Below are 23687 nucleotides of genomic sequence, written 5' to 3'. Positions count from 1 at the left end.
AGGTCCAAGCTGAGGTGCCTTCTTCCAGCTGGGTGAAGCTATAAGGAAGCTGTCCTTTTTCTTGTCTCCCCCTCCTGGGCAGATGGAGACAAGCCACTCAAGCCCCGAGGGGGAACCTGCAGGTAAGACGGTGCTGGCCTTCAGCTCCCCACCCTTTGCCTTCACACTTTACCAGGGTCTGAAGCTGAACCCGTGTTGGGGGAGAGGGTTGCAGTTGAGTACAGGCTTTGGGGTCTCACAGTGGGTTCAAATCCCACTACAGATAGTACATCTCCTATTCTGTAAATGATGGCAAAAATTTCAGATTAAAAACAAAAAGTTTGGTGGGAACGTAAAATGGTGCAGCTCCTATGGAAAATGGCAGTTCCTTAAGAAATTAAATATAGAATGATCATGTGATCCAGCAATCCCACTTCAGTGTACACACACAAAAGAAATGAAAGCAGGGACTCAAACAGATATGGGTACACTCACATTCAGAGCAGCATTGTTCAAAATTGCCAAAGACAGAAGCAACCCAGGTGTCCATTGATGGATGGATGGATAAACAAAATGTGGAATACACAGACAATGGAATATTATTCAGCTTTTTAAAAAATATTTATTTATTTATTTTTGGCTGTGTTGGGTCTTTGTTGCTGCGTGCGGGCTTTCTCTAGGTGTGGTGAGCGGGGGCTACTCTTCGCTGTGGTGCATGGGCTTCTCATTGTGGTGTCTTCTCTTGTTGCGGAGCACGGGCTCTAGGCGCGTGGGCTTCAGTAGTTGTGGCTTGCGGGCTCTAGAGCACAGACTCAGTAGTTGTGGCGCATGGGCTTAGTTGCTCCACAGCATGTGGCATCTTTGATTAGGGATCAAACCCGTGTCCCCTGCATTGGCAGGTGGATACTTAACCACTGTGCCACCAGGGAAGTCCTCAGCTTTTAAAAAGAATGAAATTTCAACACATGCTACAGCATGGATAAACCTTGAAGACATCATGCTAAGTGAAATAAGGCAGTCACAAAAAGACAAACAGGGAATTCCCTGGTGGTCCAGTGGTCAGGACTCGGTGCTTTCACTGCCCTGGTTCAATTCCTGGTCTGGGAACTAAGATCCCATAAGCCGTGAGGCTCGGCCAAAAGAATAAAACAAACCCCCAAACTAAATACCGTATGATTCCACTCGTATCAGGTCCCTAGAGTAGTCAAATTCATAGACACATAAAGTAGAAGGGTGGCTGCCAGGGGCCGGGGCAGGGGGTGTGGGGAAATGTGGAGTTAGTGTTTAATGGGTACAGAGTTTCACTTCGGGAAGATGAAAAAAGTTCTGGAAATGGATGGTGGTGATGGTTGCAGAATAATGTGAATGTACTTAATGCCACTGAACCATATGCTTAAAAATGGTTGAAATGGGGGCTTGCCTGGTGGCGCAGTGGTTAAGAACCCGCCTGCCAATGCAGGGGACATGGGTTTGAGCCCTGATCCAGGAAGATTCCACCTGCTGCAGAGCAACTAAGCCCGTGTGCTCTAGAGCCCACGCTCCACAACAAGAGAAGCCATGGCAATGAGAAGCCCGCGCACCACAATGAGGAGTAGCCCCCGCTCGCCGCAACTAGAGAAAGCCTGCGTGCAGCAACAGAGACCCAACACAGCCAAAAATAAATAAATAAATTTTAAAAAAGGTTAAAATGGTAAATTTCGTGTTATATATGTTTTATCAGAATAAAAAACAAATCACCTTTTAAAAAACAAATCAGTGTAGTCAAGAAAAATGCCTCCTGGTCTAATTCTGCTTCGGCCTCTGGTATGAAATCTCTCCCTAGAGGTAGAAAAGCCTGGGGGTGAGGTGGGAGTCTGAGATTTGTAGGGTCAAAAGGATGGAAAAGAACCAGCAGAGAATGGAAGAGGGGTCACCGAGGCCGGCATTGGCCTCCAGCTGCCCACGTGGTCTGTACCAGTCAGATACCAAGCCCCACGCCAGCACCTTCCCCTCCTCTCGGTTCCCACTGTCCCCACGCGGAGCCAGCCCTCTTCCTGCAACGGCTTCTTCCTCTTTGATCTTTGGTCCGTCTCCCCACTCGGCCTGGCTGGTGACCCTTCTAAAACCTGGGTCTGACCCCCCGTCTCTCCTGCTTAAACTCTTTCGGCAGCTCCCATGGCCTCAGCTTCAGCCTTGCAAGGAGAACTGTTCTAAGCCGACTCCGACCCAGTTTTCCAGCTTTACGGTCCTGCCTTTCCCGAGCCCCGGGTTCCTTTATGTCTCACAGCATAACCATGTTTGAATACCTTCCATGTGCACGCTAATAAACGTTATCCCTGACTTGCTTAACAACCCTGCAAGGTTGTTAGGTAGGTATCACTGACTGCATTTTAGAGATGGGGAAACTGAGCCTCACAAGGCTAGGTTGGACTCAGAGACCTTTGCTCTTTTTGCCACGTGTCAGATCCTCTCTGTCACTCAATCTGGTGCCTCAGTGCCTTTGCTTATGCGTGAGCATAAGTCCGTCAGCCCTCAGGTTTGGCTCAGAATCACGACACCACCGCACCCTTGCCCCAGACATTACCGATCTTGGTGTTTTCTTCATGGTGTTCAACACTATTGGAAATTTACTTGCTTACAGATTTGCCCCTTCGCCCCACCAGACTTGGAGCATGTCTGAAGCACTGCAGGTGCTCAATAGGCAGCGCTGATGAGATGGGTCTGCTGATGAGCAAGGCTGATCCCGCCCAGCCCCAGGCCCAGCCCGCCCTCCCGTGCGCTCCCTCAGCCCTCTGGCGCCCGAGAAGCTGTTGGTTCCACTGCGCCAGGCCTGTGGTTATTCCTTGCCTCTTGGGCCTCCCTGACAAACCCCAGCCCCCAGGGCCAGCTCCTGGCCTACTCCGGTGCTTGGCCGCCTCTTGTCAAACACCCGAATTAATGTCAGAATATCCCCAGTTGGCACTTGGTTCGTTCCTGCTTCATTCTCACTATGGGCTAGGAATGGGGTACCGTCTTCCAGAAGGCAGGCCCCGCCCTGTTCAAGGCTCTCTGGGGCTGGGGTCTCCCCCAGGGTCAGCCCACAGCTCCCAGAGCCTGGCCTGACTTCAAGAGGAGCCTGGGGGCAGGGTACGGCGAACACAAGTACCAGCAGCAGCAAGTTTTATTGCAACCAGAATCCCCTGGTCATGTAGGAGGGGTGGGGCGGAGGGACATCGGTCACTGGTGCCACATTCCCAGTTAAGGACACAGAGCCAGAGATCCAGCTGGCTGTGCCCCACGTCTTCCCTCACCCTCCGCCCCCCAGCAGGGCGCTGATGGGGCTGAGGCAGAGGGAGGTGAAAAGCAGATTCCATTTCAGCAGAGCCTCAGTCCAAGGGGTCTGAGGAGCAGTTGGCGGTGGGGGTCCGGGTGGCCCAGGAGGCACAGGGCACTTTGGGCTGACGTCTACACATATCCTCGTGGGGCTTAGGGGAAAGCAAAGAGGCCACTCTGTCCACGGGGAGAGGGTGGGAGGGAGGGGAAACAAAGGCTCAAAGTGAGAAATCACTGGCCAGCAACCACGCAGGTGGGACCTTGGGACCCCGACTTCTAGATCAGGGCCGTGTCCACCAACTGTCTCTGGCATTCACCCCAGCCTGGCCATTCTTGGGTCCTATGTGGGGATCTGCAGGTGGCCCAGGTCCTGGTCCATGATCTGGAGAACGTCGTCCAGGATGGAAGGCCCCAGGTCTACGTGCAGGGAGAGCAGGGAGCTGGCGTGGGACAGGAAGGGCTCCTCAGCCCCAGACTCGGGGCTCAGCCCACTGTGGGTTGAGGCAGCCTCTGGAATCCGCCAGATGTCCACACTCCCTGCCTCCTGCGGGGAGGGCTGTGGGGAAGGCTGAGGGCTCTCCAGGTGCAGGCGAGGGGGTTTGGGTGGGGCCTGGGCGGCAGGCAAGGTGAGTGCCTGGGGCCCGCCGATGACAGGGAGGGAGATGGCGTTCTTGAGCAGAGGGGACGGCCCGTCGGGGAGCTCCCGCCCGCACAGGGTGGCTGTGCGTGTGAACTGGAAGGGCAGCTCAAAGCCACCATCCTCCTCGGCCTCCTCGACCGCCGTCCCCGGCAGGAGGTGGAACTTGCCTTGCAGGAAGGAGATGTCGCCGAACATGTCACTGCCGCCACCACTGCCGATGTGAATGGTGTGGCGGAAGTCCCCCAGTGGCGGGCTGATCATGTCTGAGGACAGCAGGTCCCGCAGCTTCTCCTTCTTGCCTTTGCGGCTGCCGCGCTTCAGATAGATGGGCACCTTGGTGGACATCGCGACCTCACCACCCAGGCCTGGACAGTCTGCTCGCAGGACCACGGCCTCCGCTGCCTCCTCTCACCACCCTCAAGAAACACCTAGAGGGAGGTTTCCAGACACCAAGCACTTGCCAAGTGCGTGTGGTGTGACCAAAGTTGGCCCAAGGAATTTGGAAAAGAAAGATAAACGATCGATGAAGTCAGAGGATCGAGATAACAAAATCACTTTCTCCCAAGAGGGTTGAAAACTCGTCTGAAAACTGGAAGCAGGAAGGCGCAGAGCTCGTAGGCAGTGACGCTCTCTGGGCTCGTCCTCGCCAGCTTCTCTCTGGTCCAGGGCTGAGGAGCTGAAACATCAAGGGTACAAGTCAGGGACAGAAGGACAAAGGCAGAGGCATCCGTCTTGGTTCTGGGTCTCTTTCGTCAGCCCTGGGAGCCCACGTGGCGCTGCACGCCTGTGGGGAGCCCTCCTGGCTGAAGCCTGTGTTCGCTCATGGACTTGTTGCACCTCAAGGCCTGGATCAGCAGCGCCAAGCCCCTCCCTCCGTGAGTGGGGAACCTAAGCGACAGGACTGAAGTCACATACCTGCCCCGGCTCTGATCTCTTGCCCTGAGTCCCCAGCTCTGCTCATCGCTGTGGTCTGCATTCAACTGTGCCCAGGACATGACCAGTGCCAAATTGTCTGGAGGTCTCGCAGATTTGTCTCAGCTCCCGATTGACGGAGGACTGAGATCTTGTAACCTCTGTCTCACCCTCCCAGGCCTGGCACAGCAGGAGTTCAGCCAACAGTGCATAACGACCGACACCTCCCATTTGGCCCCATCACATCCTACTGGAAGTGAGGTCACCTGCTCAGAGCTTCCCTTTTCTCCTCCTCTCCGTGAGGAGTTCCTTATGGGCAGGGCCTAAGCTTAATGTAGTTTCTGCCCCTCCTCCCTGCCCCAGCGCCTAAGGGGAAGATGGAGTGGGGGATACAAATATCTGGGGCATGGCAGCTCTGCTCTGTGCCTGGAATTTCGTTGAGTTCTTTGCACACACATCTCATTTAATCATCACAACCACCCTCCTATCATTCCCATTTTAAAATTAGAGCTATCAGGGAATTCCCTGGCAGTTCAGTGGTTAGGACTCAGCGCTTTCACTGCTGTGGCCGGGGTTCAATCTCTGGTAGGGGAACTAAGATCCCACAAGCCACTAAATAAACAAACAAACAAATAAATAAATAAAATTAGAGCTATCGGACATTTTGGAGGGATTCCCATAAGGCATTGCAGAGAGAGAGAAGCAAAATGAAAAAATGTAGTCTAGAAGATTCCATTTTTTGAAAACATTGACCAGCTCTCCTCCCCACTCCCTGAACAGGCATGTATGTGTACCTGCATATACAGGTCTGCATAGGATTATATTCGATATAGGAACAGAGACGAATATAGAAGGCTGGCACTAGGTTGTCATATGGGATACCTAGACTGGGGTAGAGGGCAGGGATGGGGTGTGGGGCTTGTGACATGGGAGGAAAGTTGTCCTCAGAAAAAACTAATATCTGGGGACCATTACTAAGAAATGATATATGTAAGCCAAATATGAAAGGATGGTCACCAAAATGTTGATGGTGGTTCCCTCAAAGTGGTAGAATTTCAGGTGACTTCCCTCTCTTGTTCATACTTTAATAAGCTCAAATTCTTTTTTTTAAAAAATTTTTTAAAAGGAACTCTTTTATTTATTTATTTTTGGCTGTGTTGGGTCTTCGTTTCTGTGCAAGGGCTTTCTCTAGTTGCAGCGAGTGGGGGCCACTCTTCATCGCGGTGCGCGGGCCTCTCACTATCGTGGCCTCTCTTGTTGCGGAGCACAGGCTCCAGACGCGCAGGCTCAGTAGTTGTGGCTCACGTGCCTAGTTGCTCCGCAGCATGTGGGATCTTCCCAGACCAGGGCTCGAACCCGTGTCCCCTGCATTGGCAGGCAGATTCTCAACCACTGCGCCACCAGGGAAGCCCTATAAGCTCAAATTCTTAATAAGAAGCATGTATTATTTATGAGCACGTATTATTCATGTAGTCAGAAAAAATAAAGATTTTTTAATGTGGAAAAAATAAATACACTCTGGAGGGGTATCGTGCAGGTTTGACAGAAAAAGGAAGTGGAGCAAGCACTTCCTCTAGTTCCCACGGTGGGGGATTGGCCTGATGTGTAGAATCAGAGCATGGAAGGCAAAGCAACTTGCCCAAGGTCACCCAGCAGGTACCTAGATGAGCCCACTCTCCCCAGGCCAACAGGGGCTGAGCAGGTGGGAAATCACTGGGGAAGCACCGAGCAGCATCAGGGAGGCCTCTGCCAGGTCCTCTGCCCCATTATTCATCCCAGGCCAGGCCGGGCAGGGCGAGGGAAGAGTGAGGGGACTGGCAGGAGGGAGCAGGAAGGAGGAAAGAGGATGCAGGAGAGGCTGAGTCCCAGCTACACCCCCCCCCCCCAGCCCAGGCCCTTACTCAGGAAACCCCACCCCAGGACCGGACACCCTGGGTCAGTCGAGCTGAGCCAAAGAGACCGGACATCTTGCCCCTCCCAGAGCACCTGCAGCTTAATAGGAAACAAAAGAATGACTCTCCGGTGGCAGAATTCCAGCTAAGCTTGGAAGAAGCTGGAGGGAGGAAGAGGGAGGCAGGGAGTGCTCTGAAGTGGAAGTCTTGGACTCCTATCACTCCTTTATCTAACAAACATTTATCTGTGCCCACCATGCCAGGCCTGGGGGCATGCCGACACACCTCCTATCTGTCCCCTTGGCAGGAGAAGTCTTGGGGTAGCTTTTCCTTCTTTTTCACTCACGGAGAGGGGGGCTAACGGAGGGGATCTGCCCAGAACTTGGGCCAGTTCCCTCCCATCATTCAGGGGTGCCAAGACAGCCTGAATGTTTCCACAACAAATCCGGTGTCCCTGACAGCTCTCTTGCTCTGAGCCAGATGTACCCACCCAATTCCAGATGTGGGGAGAACTGAGGCTGGGGGGAAGGGTTGGGCCAGCCTCAACCACCAGGGGAGAGCTGGGAATTGCAACCGTCAAGCCCCAAGTATTCAGATTTGGCAACTACAAGACCCCAGGCTCCAGCTACCCTTGCATGGTTTCCATTTTAACGTCCCAGGCACAGCACGGTGGGTGTCATTACTGGCCTTTACAGAGGCAGAAGCTGAAACTCAGAGATGTTAAGCAACTTTGCTGAGGTCACCCAGCTAGTAAGAGGAAGAGTGGGCACTACTACGTAGCTGGGTCCCAGTGGCTCCGATGCAGTGGGCCGTGTCAACCTCTGTGAACTGCTTGGGGAGCAGGAGAGAAATAGGCTCCCACCTGGGCTGGGGCCACCGGGTCCCCAGACCTCCTCCATTTAAGTCCTACCTCTTGGTTGGCCCCCTCTCTCAATTTGCAAGTGTCCAGAGATGTGAGAATGAGCTCTCCATCAGGACAAGGCTCTGGGGGCCTGGGACAGGGGGCCTTCCTGCAGCTTTGGGAGGAGCAGATGGGAGACATCCCAGCTCTGTTGGCTTGCTCTGGAAGGAGCCCGGGGCCTCCTTTAGAGAAAATGACTTCCTGGATGCAGAACCACTCCTGTCACAAGAAATACTAGGCCACTCTCCACCAGGAGTGTTCAAAAAGCAGGCCTCTGACCTTGAACCCATCTCTACCTGGAACTCACCCTAACCTTGGGAAGACACCTTTCCTCTCTGGGCCTCACCTTCCTCGTCTATGAAATGGGATGACAATAAAGCCATTACCAGGGGGCTACTGGAGACCCTACTGCCATACTGCAAGTGAGAGAGAGCGCCGATGTACAAAGACAGGGTTAGCGGGTCACTTGTCAGCCCCGATATTTATTCAGCAAATAGCTGTAGGGCCTTCCTCAAGCATTTTGGTTCTCCGGGGACAGTGCTCCAAACAAGACCAAAAATGAACAGCCCCCGAGCAGAGGGGTCCGCCTCCGCCTGCCGGCCAGGACTTAGCCTGCCTGCGTAGAGTCCCCCTCGCTGGCAGCGGGGTCTCCCAGCGTCGCTGTGCGGAGCGGCGCTCGGCTCCGCGGCCACTAGGTGGCGCGCTCTCTCCCTATACTGCCCCTCGTCCCGGAGGGTTCCCGGCGCGCACCCGGGTCTCCAGAGCGTCTCCTGCTCCCCCAAGGAGCCGCACGTTGACGTACCAGGTGAGGATTGTCTGCGGGATCTTCTCTTGGGGGGCTCTGGTCTCACAACCCGACAGTGGGGGGAAAGGGAGAGATCCTGGACCCTGCCCGGGTATCCAAACTCAGGGAGGAGCCTCCCCCGTGCTTTCCGGCCTGGGCGATGTCCGAGTGTCCGCTCGGCTCAGGGCCAGAGCTCTGGCGTGCAGCCCCCGCCCCTGGCTCCCGTGGGTCCGGCTCCTCAGCCCCAGCTCGGGTTCCGGCGCCGACCCCTCCCAGCCCTCTGCCCGAGTGCAGCCCAGCGCAGTCCGGATCCGTTTCAGGACACTCGCGGCCACGGCTAAAGATAGGAGGACACCTCACCATCGACTAAAAATACGACCCTGAGCCCGGGCGGGGATGGCGGCGGGAGGGCACTCCCGGGTCCTGGGGTGGGGGGCGGGGGCTCTGGCGCAGTGTGGAAGGCTGGACCGGGAGCTCAGGTTCGGGATGCGCGGCGCACCGCAGGCCGAGGGGGAAGCGGGCGTGGCCGCCGGGACCAAGGCGCGGGCGGGAAACATGGTGCAGCCCGAGGCACCCGGGAAAGGATCTACGTGGAGGTGAGTCGGGGGCCGGGGCGCGAGCTGGGATGGGGCGCCTCAAGGATGGGCCTCCCTAGGAGCCGCGGTCGGGCCGCAGAGTCCCGGCCTGAACTCACCTTGAGCGCGTTCAAGCGACTGACCGGCGGGCGGCGAAAGCTCAGGAGCTGGACCGCGCGGCGATGGGACAGACCTGGGCTGTGAATTTACAGTGCTGACAGTGGCCCCTAAAGCCCCGCCCCCTGCCGCGGAGCCAATGCCGGGACCGCCCCAACTAGGCCCCGCCCACAGCCTCGCCCTACTCCCTGGCCCGCCTGGGTTCCCCCTCTGGAGGCGCAGCGCGGGGGTCCAGCAGTCGCGCAGGCCCGAGGGTCCAGTCCAAGCTCGGGCGGCTGCGGCCCAGGCAGCGTCGGCTGCCCGGGCTGGACTCCGCGGACTCCGGCTGTGCCCGTCGGAACCAAAACTCTCGGTTCTAGGAGGGCCGGGTCCGGGGAGGCGCCCGCACAAGTGTATTCAGTGACTACTAAGGAAATGAATGAGGCCTTAGAGGCGTCTATGTTAAAATATTACAGACTTCCGAGAGCTTTCAGGAGTTTGCCGCCCCTTAGAATAGAGGGCATTGAGGGTGTGTGCGGGCGGAGTGGCCGGGCCATGCCAGTGTTTGCTGTCAGGCTAAGTGACTTCCGGGGCTGGGGTGGGACCCTTACTTAGACTCTTTCCAACATTAGTTGATTGGCTGGTTGGTTGGTTCATTCATTCATTCGGTACGAGCAACATTTACTGAAGGGCAGGCCCTACACAGGAGCTGGAGATAGACTAAAGGGAACTCTGCCCTTGCTCCTTTCAGTGATTCAGCAGATAATTGTGCATCTATAGGTGCCAGGCGCTGTTCTTGTCGCTGGGGACGCAGCCCCCTCCGGACTGGGACCTACTGTCCAATGAAGGGAAATGGAGGAAACCCAAGTCCCCAAGTAGACTGTGATACCCGTCTGCGGGAGCAAGTGCTAAGAAGAGTGGGGCAAAGGAAGGGTGGATGGTAATGAGGTGAGGGGACCTTGCTTTCTGGAGGGTGACAGCTGTGACCGTACAATGTGACCAGGATGATGAAAGCTTCCATACTGTAAATGTGGGTGGGACTCTTAGGGAGAGGGGGTCAGGAAGGCATCCTGAGGGAGGGAAGGTTGGGGAGAAGGGGAGTGGAGTAGGCAAATGGCCCCTCCCTAAAGATGTCCATGTCCTAGTCTCTGGAACCTGTGAATATATTTCGTTACACAGCAAAGAATAATTAAGGTTGCCAATGGAATTACAGTTACTAATCAACTGACTTTAAAAGAGGGAGATTACCCTGAATTATCTGGGTGGGCCCAATGTAATCATGATGGTCCTTAAAAGTGGAAGAGGGAGACAGGAGAGTCAGAGAAAGAGATGTGATGACACAGAAATGCTGTGTTGCTGCTTTGGAAGATGGAAGAGGGGGCCACAGACAAAGGCATGTGGGTGGCCTCTAGAAGCTGGAAAAGCCAAGGAAACAGATTCTCCCCCAGAACCTCCAGAAGGAACACGGCCCAGCTGGCGGCTTGATTTTAGACCCATGTCGGACTTCAAACCAACGGGACTGTAAGTTAATACATTTGTGTTGTCTTAAGCCCCCAAGTTTGCGGTGGTTTGTTACAGCAGCAATAGAAAACATACAGGGAAGTGTCCTCCTTTAACTCCCCAGGGAGCATCAGTCAGGTGGATTCTGCCAGGACTGGCCTGGTGGCTCAGAGGAAAACTGAGGCCTGGACAGTGGAGGAATGGGGCCCTGGGCCAAATTGTCGTGTGTGTGGATAAGTATTGTACCTCTCTCCCTTCCTGCCACCGCGGCTCTGCCAAGAATCCACCCACCCAGGCTTGCCTGTGCCCCTTACCAAGTGCTTCTTGCCCCTGAGCTCCTCAAATCCTCTGAGAGCCCAGCAAGGTGGGCAGAGCCAGCATCACTATCCCCCTTTACAGAAATGGAAACCGAAGCTCGGGCCCTGACAGTGATCTACTTAGACTGCAAGTGGCAAGACATGCTAGCTCTGGGCCCTCGTCCCCACTCAGTCTTCTCACCCAGCCATTGTCACCCCCCACCCCGCCTTCCTTCCCACACACAGCCAGGTAGGGGGACAGCTAGGTGCCAGGCCCTGAGCACTGCTTCTGAGCCACAGACCCAGGTTCTGAGCTGGCTGTGCTGCTGACTTGCTCTGTGGCCACAGACGAAGAACGGACAGTCCCTTTCTGAGCCTTCTTGTCTGTAAAATGGGAGTTACATGAGTCCCAAACAAGAGAAGGGACTTGCGAGTGTATTGTTGATGGGACCACACAGTCCCCGCAGGCAGGAGTTTCATGGAAACATTATAACAGGAGCTTTGGGGGGTGGTGACTGGCCTTGTCACCTGACCTGGAATGAGTCTAATGATGCCTAGATGACTCTAATAATGACCCCCTGAGCCTGCGGCGCAGCCCCGCCCATCAGCTGAGCGTCCTCCGTTGGAGGAAGGGGCTCGGGGAAGGTCAGGAGCTCCATTCAGGGCTGGCGGCAAAACAAAGTTACAGAGGTGAAAGCTTGCAGAGGCAAAGACCCTCATCCAAGGTCACTCAAAGCCAGGAACGAACTCCAGAGCCCTTTGGAGAGGTTCTGGGGTGTGTGTGTGTGTGTGTGTGTGTGTGTTTGTGCAGTTGGGGAGCCTTGAGGGATGGATAGAGAGCAGCAGATTTGGCCCCTGAGCCTGACCCAACCCCCGGACCCCTCCCTCAGCGACTAGCCATCCTCCCAACCAGGACCCAAAGCGACAGGAACTGCGCTCTGGGGACTGTTTTAATCCCACCTGGCTGTGATGTGGCTCCGCCCAGTGCCGGCTCCCTGTGCTGCTCTCCTGCCATCAGCCAGAGATACGGCCCCCACAAAGCCCACATCCAAGGCCCGCTTTGTGCCGGGCACTGGGTTCTGTGCTTTGCAAGCACTCAGGTAGGTGGTTCATTCTCCCCATTCACAGATGCGGTCATGTCACTTGGCTGGGGCCTGAGGAATCCCTGGGGATGGGGCTGCTGGCAGCTCTCTGCTCTGCTGAATGGACGAGATCTTTGCAGATACGCCCAGTGTTGCCATGGCAGCCCTGCAATTAATGAGCATTTATAAAACAGGATTTCATTGACTAAAACTGGCTTTTTTATGCAACTTCTCAGGGAGTGTGTAAAGGCCCAAGTACGGGTGGTGAGGCCGGGATCCTGAGCCATGGGAGGGCCAGGGTGTCCTGAATTTCTGACCCCGTAGACACTCAGGCCAAGTGCCCCCTGCCCAGCCTGACTGAGGGTTTGCTGCCTCAGCTAGGGCCTGGACTATTCTTGCTGGAAGGACTCCTGGACACCCCGGTGTCTGAGGGGGTAGGACCCTGAGGGACATTCAGGACAGGTTAGAGGCAAGGAAGCCTGGGAGGAGCAATGCCCCAAGGGGCTTCCCTGGAGGTCCAGTGGTTAAGACTGTGCCTGCAATGCAGGGTTCAATCCCTGGTCGGGGAACTAAGATCCCACATGCTGTGCGGCACGGCCAAAAAATCCAAAAAAAAAATGTGGTATTCAAATTCCTTCTTCTCAGCCTGGAGGCTTGCCTTGATCCTGAGATAAGCCCAGTCCCCACCCATCTGCCGCCCAGTCCCACAGCAACTCCCCGCACCCACAGGACCTGTAATCACCACACAGGGACTGACTCAGCCCTTCCTTCCCCGCGCCCAGCCTCTTCTTCCTGAAAATCACCCACGTCAGCAGCCCCAGCCCCCAAAGGCCCTGGGGGATAGAGTCTGAGGCCCCCTTTTCCGAGGTTAGCCTGGAAGAACGGAGGAACTGAGCCGGAGGGGTAGGACTCCCAGGCCGGAGCCAGCTATCCTCGGCCCCGCCCACCCTGGGACCTAGGGAGGCAGGTGGGATGAGGGGACCAGGAGTCTGGGGACAGGTCTAAGAGCAGGGAGTCAAAAGGGAAGGGTGGTGATACTCTTGGGGGCGTCTAGGGGGCAGTGCGAGGAGACAAGGTCTCTGGAAGGGCCTCAGCCCCCGCCACCCCGATCCCCTGCCACAGGGAGACAGGGAGCAGGGCAGGAGCTCCGTCCACCCCTAGGAAGCCTCCTCCACACAGCCTGAGCTCAGCCTGCAGGGCTCCGTGGCCTGAGCCAACCCCAGGCCTGGTTTGGATTTTTCCTTGATTGTTTCTTGTTTCCTTCCTCCCCTGGGCTCCTGCCAACTCCAGCCCTGCCCTCCTCGCTTTTCACTTGCCTTCATAGAACTCTGACCTGGCAGAGGCTGGGATTCGAGATGAGAGTCCCTTCGAAGCTACCGCCAGCTTCTGCCTCTGCCTTGGACCCCTCCTTGGGAGTTGGGTGGCAGGGCCTTACTGGGGGACTTTCCTTTGGGTCTGGATTTTTGGCCCCAGGCCCAGGGCCATGGGGGTTTCCGGAGTGGTGACAGCCCTGTCCTAGCAGGGACTGAGGCACTTCCTCCCGGAGGCCTCTGGGAACATCCAAGCCACAGGGCTGTCTTTTGGCCTGGGGAACACAGAGTTAGCAGGCGTTGTTTTCAACACTTCCCACCCCTTCAAGGCACCTTGTCATTATTCATTTTGAAAACTCATTTGCATCTACCTTGTGCCTAGAGCTGTGCTGACTGGAGAAGACACAGAGGGTCAAGGCTGGGCCCAGCCCTCAGAGAACAGATACCCTGAGTGAAACAAATAACCAATTCTAACACAGCACATTCTGTGCCATAATGGAGGTCCTTGAAAGCAGAGGCCAGTTCTGATTTACCTCTTTCTATCCCAGGCAGCATAGGCGAGGCTCAGTGAGCGACTATGGATTGAGTGAAGAACCAAAAAGAACAGCAGTAAGAAGGATTTGTTCTGCTAGAGGTGGGGAAACAGATGGAAGAGTTAGGAAGGCTTCAAGAGGAGGTGATATTTGAGCAGGGTATTAATGGATGAGTAGGAATTTGCCAGGCAGAGGAAGGAAAGGATATTTCAGGGGGAGCAGGGAGAGGCAAAGGCAAAGGCCAGAAGGAATGCAAGTAGATGCGTGGTGTGAGCGGGAAACAGGATAGATGTGTCCAGCAGACCACGGCATAGGAGAGGGGGAAAGACCAGGAGGGTGGCTGGCGAGCACCATTATCCTTGCCCAGCTCCCATTCCTCTTATTCTGATGACTACCCCTCAATTTTCCAGAGTCTCCAGTATGATTGACCTTGCCTCCAAGCTCTAAAAGTGGGTCTGAGGCCCCAGCCTACCCAATCTGAGTCATAGGGATGGTTTAGGGATGGGCATGTCAGCAGTGGGCTTCAGCCTGGGAACTTGTGGTGACTATTAGGGTGACAGATGCCAAGATGTCAACTCAGGGCTGTCAACTCACGGAAGAGCTTGTCCAAGAATAAAGCCAGCACAGAGGAAAGCAGAGCCCAGAGAATGACTCTCAATAACATTGTTCGTGCTTCTGGATCCAGCCATGCCTGAATCAGACATCCATTACATGAAGCAACAACTTACAATTTTTGTTTAGTCCTATTGGAATTGGGTTTCTGTCACTTGCCCATTAAAGAATAATTAAAAGCAGACAATAGCTCACAAGAGCTGCCAAATGCTGTGGGAGGGAAGCAAGGATCTGTGCAGAAGTGCGACATGACCAGAATTGCATTTTTTTAATTTAAACTATCTTGTTGACATGGTAATGCTTTCGTGTGGTTCACAATTTAGAAATCACAGCAGGCTGAAGAGCCCACGCGCCACATCGAAAGATCCCGCATGTCGTGACGAAGATCCCGCGTGCTGCAACTAAAGACCCGAAGCTGCCAGATAAATAAATAAATAAAAATATAAAAGAAGAAGTCACAAGAGGCAAAACGTCTCCCTCTTACCCCTGTTCCCCAGGCACCAGTTCTCCTCTCCACAAACAACCAGCGTTATCAGTTTCTTGTAAACACTTCTAGAGATACTCTTTGCACATGCAAGCAAAGCCCCGTCCGTTTTTTTTTTTACACAAATGGCAATATTTAGACAAGTAGAGCCCCAAAGTACAGCAGACCTTGGTGGGAGCAGGGGGAGGACAGGCCCCACTGCTGGGGGCGATGGGGGAGATTCTGCAGGAGCCATGGGAAGCCACAATTTATTGAGCCTCTGCTATTCACATTGTCCGGCACCTTCCTTTCTTCAGTTGACATTATATCTATGACCACTTCATGTCAGTTCATAGAGTATATCGTCAGTTTCATTTTCTCACAGCTGCACAGTATTTCACATGGGGTGTACCATAATTTATGCAAATTATGGCCTCTCCAGCCTCAAGCCCCCTCTCCACTCCCTCTGTTCTGGACAAGGGCCTTTCAGCCCATCAGCCACCCCCATGGCCTCAGTTGACGGACGTTTAGGTTGTCCCCAGCCCTTTCCTGTGACAAGCAGTGCTGCCATCTTGCACAGATGCTGTTACACACTCGTGTGAGCACAGCTGAAGAATAAGTTCATAGGGACTTGGGGGTCACAGGACACTCTCTGTTGTCATTTGGTCAGCTCTGTCCACTTGTCTTTCTCAGGTGATGTGCCAGGTCCAGGGGGACCACAGGGCCCATTTCTCCTCAGCCTCACTGGCAACTGGTTCTCAGCCTTTTTGATTTGTGTCACTCTGGTAGGTAAACATTAACTAAAGACAAAGGAGCCTCAGTGTGGTTTTAATCTGTGTTTCTCTTGTAAGTGAGTTTGGCCATTTTTCATAGGCTTCAGGGCCATTTCTATTTCCTTTTCCATGAACTGGAAAAGGAATTAGAGAATTATGCTTAAGAGGATCGATTCAGAGAAGGGGACGTGGAGGGAGGCCTGATTGGAGGCAGGTGCCACTTTGGGGGGGATGGATCAGGAGAGAGACGGAACTTGGCTCTGAGCTGTGGTGTGAAAGACGGCGCTGGAGATGATGAGGTCGAAAGATTGGAATTTGGTGACAGATGGGCCACAGGGGCCAGGGAGGAAGGACCGGGGTCAGGCCGGTCCAGCGTGGTGACTTGGGTGATGAGAGGGGCCAGGGAGGAAAGGGAGGACAGTGGGGCCACCAAGGGAGATGGAGGATCCCAGCAGGGGCCCCGCCCACTCTCCACCCCACATCGTGACTGATGCAAAACACCAACCTGACGGCCACACGCCCCTGCTCACATGCTTCAGTGGCCACAAACCCTGGTCAGGGACCCTGCTGGCCTCCAGCCTCAAGCCACCTCTCAGCTCCCTCTTCTCTGGCCTTGAGCACACCCAGCCTCCAGGACGGGCTCCTTACATGGCTCCTCCCTTCACCGGCCGCCTCCTGCGATTCCTGCAGGTCTCAGCCATGGTATCTCCCCTCGGGGAAGCATTCCGGACCCCAATCGATGTCGAGTTCCCTCGGAGAAACTCCAGACCACGGTCCTCTCTGAGCCATCGTCATCTGATTCATGTCCATCCCCCACTGGGCTGTAACCACTGTTGCCTCCCCAGAGTGGATGCCAATGAATGTGAATGAATGAACAGATGAATGAATGAAGGGCAGGGTACCGTGGGTAGCATACAGGGGGCAAATAGGAGACGAGGGTTTAGGAAGTAAAAGAGCCTGCAGTTGAGACTTCCCTGGTGGTGCAGTGATTAAGAATCTGCCTGCCAGTGCAGGGGACGAGGGTTCCAGCCCTGGTCTGGGAAGATCCCATATGCTGTGGAGCAACTAAGGCTGGGCGCCACAACTACTGAGCCTGCGCTCTAGAGAGCGAAAGCCACAACTACTGAGCCCACGTGCCACAACTACTGAAGCCCGTGCGCCTAGAGCCTGTGCTCTGCAACAAGAGAAACCCCCGCTTGCAGCAACTAGAGAAAGCCCGCACGCAGCAACAGAGACCCAATGCAGGCAAAAAAAAAAAAAAGACCCTGGAGTGGGCTACCTCTGTTTGAGGCACAGTGGCTCTCGGTGCTTTCCTGGCGCCCCCTCTAGGTGGAGCAGGAATTCTCTCCATTTGGTGGTACGTGTCTGCATCCCGATGCTGAGAAGAGATCCCCACACAGAGCCGGCACCACTGCAAGTGTCTGCGAACAGGAGCAGGCGTGGGAACAGGCATGGGAACTGACGGGCTAGGGCCCAGGTGGACGTTTCATGACAAGGCATCCCTTCGGCAGGTATCTCTTGTGGGCCTACTGTGCGCCAAGCACTCTACAGGGACGGGACAGGGTCCCTGCCCTCAGGGAGCAGGCATCGTGGAGCAGAGGGGCAAGAGAGTTGTGTGTATACACACACACACATAATTTTTTCTTTCTTTTAAAATAGTCCATGCACATGGCAAAAGATGTCAAACAGGATGTGAGAATGGACACGACAAATAATCCTCCGAGCCCTGACCCCTGGTTCTCCAACACCCATCCCCAGAGGTAAACCACTGTGATTGGAAATAATCTAAGGTCAGAACATTTGGGGTTTCTTTGTTCATTTATTTTGTTTTTAATTTATTTTACTGAAGTATAGTTAATTTACAATGTTGTGTTAGTTTCTGGTGTACAGCAAAGCAATTCAGTTATACATATATATATATAATGGTTTGCATCTGCTAATCTCAAACTCCCAATCCATCCTTCCCCCACCCCCCTTCCCCTTGGCAACCACAAGTCTATTCTCTATGTCTGTGAGTCTGTTTCTGTTTCGTAGATAAGTTCATTTGCGTCATGTTTTAGATTCCACATATAAGTGATATCGTATGGTATTTATCTTTCTGTCTGACTTACTTCACTTAGTGTGATAATCTCTAGGTCCATCCATGTTGCTGCAAATGGCATTATTTCATTCTTTTTTATGGCTGAGTAGTATTCCATTATATATATATATATATATATATATATATATATATATATATATATATATATATATATACCACATCTTCTTCATCCATTCATCTGTCGATGGACATTTAGGTTGTTTCCATATCTTGGCTATTGTAAATAGTGCCGCTATGAGCATAGGGGTGCATGTATCTTTTTGAATTATAGGTTTGTCCAGATATATACCCGGGAGTGGGATTGCTGGGTCATATAGTAGTTCTATTTTTAGTAACCTCCATACTGTTCTCCATAGTGGCTGCACCAACTTACATCCCCACCAACAGTATACGAGAGTTTCCTTTTTTTCACACCCTCTCCAGCATTTGTTATTTGTAGACTTTTTAATGATGGCCATTCTGACCGGTGTGAGGTGATACCTTATTGTAGTTTTGATTTGCATTTCTCTAATAATTAGCGATGTGGAGCATCTTTTCATGTGCCTCTTGGCCACCTGTATGTCTTCTTTGGAGAAATGTCTATTTAGGTCTTCTGCCCCTTTCTTGATTGGGTTGTTTGTTTCTTTGTTATTGAGTTGTTTGAGCTATTTGTATATTTTGGAAGTTAGGCTAAGAAGAAGAACATTTGAAGAGGACTCCAGATCTCATGGGAAAGTGGGCCCCGGGAGCAGCCCCCCAGGACTCAGGCATGGCTGAGCCTTCCAGACACTGGCCCAGGGCTCCTCCAGCTCCCGGAGCAGAGAGGGGCTGCTACGGGACTGCCTCTGCCCACCCTGCTCTCCCCCTTTCCTGGGGGTAGGGCCTGCTGACTCAGCCCTGCAGGCCTTCAGTTCTCTCTCTCAGTGAGAAATGCTCAGACCCTGGGAGGATCTGGGAGCCACGGGAGCCAGCAGGAGAGATGGGGCTCTGCGGGGCCCCGCCAGGCTCAGGGCAGATGCCCAGGCTCTCAGGGAGCAGTGCACGGGGACAGGGGTCAGTGGGGTCACGGACCAGCAGCTGTCCCCAAGACCCCCGAGGGGCCCTGGGCCCCGGCAGCTGCATGGCTCTCAGCTGTTAGGCGGGCTCCCTGCTGACAGGAGAAGGAGGGTGGGTCTGGGTGGGGAGTCTGGAGCTGGCCGTGGGCCCAGTGGGTCCCAGAGCAGACCAGCCCTGAGGCCCATGGGGCCCTGGCATTTCCAGGGCAGACCCAGAGGGAGCAGACATAGATAGGCCTGGCCGCTCAGGGAAAGAAGATCTAGAATGATGAGGCCAGGGTGACAGAGGGGCCCAAATGCCTGAGCGTGGGTGATTAAGTCCCACCCCAGCGACCTCCGGACTCTGAGGCCAGGCGCGTAAGCTCCCCCTCTGGTCTCCCCTCTCCTCGGCCAGACTCCCAGTGCTCTGGGTTCTCTTGAGCGTAATGAGTTCTACGCAGGCGACCCCTGGATCAACGCCTCCAATCCTCACGCCTCACCAGACCCCGGATCTGTCATCCCTGATGTCCTGGGAGGCTGGGCCCATCTGGGTGCCCCCTTCATCCCGACCTGCCCCAACAGACCCAGGCATCCCCTCCTCCCACATGCTCCCAGGCACCTGGGTTGCTCCCTGGGACTCCTCTGAAGTCTGTCCTTGCTGGGTGGCCAAGTTGGTCAGTATGGCACAGAGGAGAGACGAGGGATTGGAGTTCAAATCCCAGCCCCATTGCTTACTTCGGCCGGTGATCTTGAACCTCTTGGAGGCTGCCAGAGGGTTAGATGTGATCTCTGTGTCAAAGTACACACAGTTGGTCCTCAGAAATGGTAATTCCCTTTCCTTCCTACCCAAGCTGTGTTTTCTCCTCAACTTAAACTTAAGAAAAAAAAAGGGGTGTGGGGGGGAATTCCCTTGTGGTCCAGTGGTTAGGGCTTAGGACTTGGCGCTTTCACCGCTGCGGCCCAGGTTAAATCCCTGGTCAGGGAACTAAGATCCCGAAAGCCGCGCAGCATGGCCAAAACAAACAAAACCCGGATGGTGGTGGTGGTGGTGGTATTTGCTGTTTCTCTTTTTATTTTATTTTCTAAATTGAAGTATAGTTGATGTACAGTATTAGTTTCAAGTGTACAACATAGTCATTCAGTACTTTTATAGATTATACTCCATTTAAAGTTATTACAAAACAATGGCTATATCTCCCTTTGCTGTACACTATATCCTTGCTGCTTATCCATTTTATATATAGTAGTTTTTATCTCTTAATCCCATACCCCTATCTTGCTTCTCCCCCTTCCTCCTCCCACTGGTAAGCACTGCTTTGTTCTCAGCATCTGAGTCTGTTTCTGTTTTGTTAGATACACTTGTTTGTTTTATTGTTTAGATTCCACATATAGGTGCTAACATAGAGTATTTGTCTTTCTCTGACTTATTTCACTAAGCATAATATTCTCTAGGTTCACACACATTGTTGCAAAGGGGGGTTGGTATTTGTGCTTTAGGTTTGGGGGCAGGAGGCTCACTTCACCAGAGCTCGGACATTGTAGCCTGGTGCTGACCTCTCTCCCCAGCTTCTGGCTCTCAGAATCATATGAATCATATGGATCATATGAATGATCCATATTCAGGAGGCGTTTCCCTTCATGGTGGCAAGATGGCTGCAGCAGCTCCACCCTTATGGTGTGTCTTTTCTCCCACCTCCAGCAGAAGCCTTAGAGTCATTGTGTTTGGCATGTCTTGGTTGTGCCTATCCCTGGCCAATCACTGAGGCCAGAGAAATGCAACGTGCGGTTTGGTTTAGGCAAGGGAGGTGGGGGGAGGACAGGCAGTTCTTCCAGAGGGGAACTGGGGTACTGTTTCCATAGGAACAGAGAGAGACTGCTGGGGGGGCTCTGTCCTCTGATGGCTCTGGACGTGTCTCCCGTCTCCCGCCTCTCCCAGCTTCACTTTGCCCTTTGCGGCACTGCCAGCCCTTTCCTAAGACACAGATTGGATGTTGTCCTTCCACTACTCAGAAGCCTTCAAAGATTCCCCAAGGCACAAGAATCGATCCAAACTTCTTAGCAAGGCAGTCTAGCCTCCTCGAGGCATCTGGCTCCTAAGCAAGCACAGTTCCAGGCCCATCACTTCTTTCTTTCCTTCTTTTCTTTCTTCTCTTCTCCCTCCCTTCCCTTGCATTCCCTTCTTCCATAACTCTAAAGCCCCTCCCCCCATACCTGGGTATATAATATACCCAAGAGCATTGAGAACATGTTCACACAAAAACTTGTAGTGTTTACAGCAGCACTACTCACAATAGCCCCCAAAGTGGAAACACTAATGTCCATCAACTGATGAATGGAGAAACCAAACATGGTCTATCTGTACAGTGGAATAGTATTCAGTCATAAAAAGGAACGAAGCACTGATAATGCTACAACATGGGTGAACCCTGAAAACATTATGCCAAGTGAAAGAAGCCAGACACAAAAGACTACATACTGGTTGATTCCATTTATACGATATGCCCAGAATAGGTAAATCTATAGAGCCAGAAAGTAGTTTAGCATTTGCCAGGGGATGGGAGTGGGGTGGAGATGGTGAGTGAGTGCTAGTGGGTATGGGGCTTCTTTCTGGGGTGAAGAAAATATTCTAGAAATAGTGATGATGTTTGCATAACATTGTGAATGTACTAAAAGCCACTGAACTATCTATACACATTAAAATGGTGAAATTCGGGAATTCCCTGGCGGTCCAGTGTTTAGGACTCTGCACTTCCACTGCTGGGGTCCCGGGTTCAATCCCTGGTCTGGGAACTAAGATCCCACAGACCTTGCTGGCAAAAAAAAAAAAAAAAAGAAGAAAAGGAAAAAAAAAAGGTGAAATTCATGTTATTATTATATCTCAGTAACATTTTTTTTTTAATGTAAAAAAAAAAAAACCTACCTCACCCCACCCCAGTCAGTCAAGACCTTTCACATCTACTTAGAGGGCCGTCTGGAGGGAGAGGCCACGTGTGTCCAACCAGAACTGGCTCTCAGGTGGCTCAGCCAGGAGCCCCAGGGTCGGGGGAAAGGAAGCGTGTATCAAACAGAGAAGTGAAAAATCAGCCCAATGGCTACTCCCAGCACTAGGGGAAGCCGCAAGGCTGGGCTGAGCCGGGCTAGGAGACCCTGAGTGAAGGGAAAGGAAACACCGAGGCCAGGGCTGGGCAGGGCTGGGGCATCGAGGCCTGGGAGGCAAACGTGGTAAGAGCGCAGGACTTTGCTTCTTCAGAACCATCTGCTTCATCCTTGGGCTTGTGTCTTGAAGGCCCAGGGCACGACCAGGACGAGGGAAGATGCCACCAAAGGGGATTCTGAAGCAGGTGGGTCCCAGGAGTCCAGGCCCAGCCAGGTTCCTCCACTTCATCCACCCCCGTCACCAGTGCCCCCTCCCAGAGCCTTATTTCAGAATCCTGAGCCCCAGTGAGGGGAGGGGGGAAGAGATCCCCCCACAAGCAAGTGGGACGAGGCTTCAGGAAACTGGTGACCCAGGTGAAGAAGGGCCGAGGAGCAGTCAGCCGGTAGTCGCTGGGCACCGACTTCCCGCCAAGAGCAAAAGGGAAGCGTCTGGTGTCAGAGGGGCACGGGTCGCCAGACCTGTCTGCAATCTGGGGTTCTCATCCTGCTTTTTTTGTTTGTTTTAAATGCCTGCTCAGGTCCTCCCAGAGCATTGCCAACAGTCACACGACTTGTATCCAGGCAACGGGCTCTTTCCCGGGAAGCTGCACACCACCGCCTGCCTGCCCGGCACACGCCTCCCTCCCACCAGGATACAAGTCTTTTCTCCCCTCTGTAAACCGCCCCATCCCACTGGGGCCTCTGGATCGTCCTTGACCAATGGGCACCAGGACATTACCATTCCCCACAAGGCTGCTGCAGCAGCAACATAAGAATTGCCAGAGCCGTGACACCCAAGGAGCCGCACATGGGCTCAAACGGTAAGGGCCGGAGCCTTGTCTATTGTGGCCAAAGGCTCGTAATCTTCCCCGGCAAGGGTTTTCCAAGGTGGGGAGGGGTGGGGTTTTAGCTGATATGTGGCTTGATAGAAATACAAATGACATTCTCGAACTGCGGCAACTCTATCAGGTTGTGGAAGAGGGGCCCGGGCTCCATCCTGAGGCTGCTAAGTCACAGTGGCCCTTTGACCGTGGCTGGATGCTTCCCGTGTGGGGGATCCTGGGGAGGAGGGAAAATCAGCTCCCCAGGCTGGGGCTTGTCTCCAATTCCTGCCTTCAGAGGAGGCGCTTATAAAACGAATGAAACAAAGCAGCGACTGCTTGTTTTCAGAGGGAGACCAGTTTTACCCAAGCCTGGTCCGATCTGTTGTTGATTCCACTTCACCATCAGAGGAGGAAGGCAAAGGTTGCACACTATTAGGTTAACTATTTATCTCTGACTCAAGGCATCGGCACGGGCTGCTCCCCCGGCCTGACAGCTGCGGGTTTCCAGCCTTGGCTTTGGCGTGTGAGGCAAGACGGCCGCCAGCTCAGGGCAGAAACCCGCTCCACGTTTAGCCAGCGACATCCTCTCCCCAGATGCCAGGACACACAGGTGCGGGGACGTGTTGGGGACCCTGGAAGGCCTGGCCTTCCAAGTGTTCTGGGCTAGAGGTGAGCCCCAGGCTGCTGGTGACTCGGCTGAGCCAGCGCCGGGGAATCCAGCTCTGGCGCAGCTCGGGGAGGCCGCCCCTCCCGATGGAGGGGTCAGGCTGGGACCACAGCAGGCCGGCAAGGACCGTGCTGGGTGGGCCGGGCCCGCAGCCAGCTGCTCGCTCCATGGCCCAAGCCCAGCGCCTCCTCAGCACAGAGGCTGCGGGGGCCTTGGGAGCAGCCTTAGGAGGATCGGGGCTGGGGCTGGGCGGAACCCAGTGACAGACGCCGCACAGAGGTCCAGGGGGGCAACATTCTTTGTTCACT

At 53.9% G+C, this 23687-nt stretch overlaps 1 protein-coding gene across 1 annotated transcript; it reads right to left on the bottom strand.

Moving 5' to 3' along the window:
* Window positions 1–3563: 3563 nt before the first annotated feature.
* Window positions 3564–4342, bottom strand: CDC42EP2 (CDC42 effector protein 2). Its single transcript, XM_082844773.1, has one exon. The coding sequence runs from the start codon at window positions 4253–4255 to the stop codon at window positions 3611–3613; it is 645 nt and encodes a 214-aa protein (XP_082700899.1). The 5' UTR covers window positions 4256–4342; the 3' UTR covers window positions 3564–3610.
* Between the last annotated feature and the right edge of the window lie 19345 nt (window positions 4343–23687).

Source organism: Leucopleurus acutus (assembly GCF_964270905.1).
Source record: "Leucopleurus acutus genome assembly, chromosome: 8".
Taxonomy (NCBI): Eukaryota; Metazoa; Chordata; class Mammalia; order Artiodactyla; family Delphinidae; genus Leucopleurus; species Leucopleurus acutus.
The sequence above is the reverse complement of the archived record's forward strand: the minus strand, read 5'-3'. Positions and strand labels throughout refer to the sequence as shown.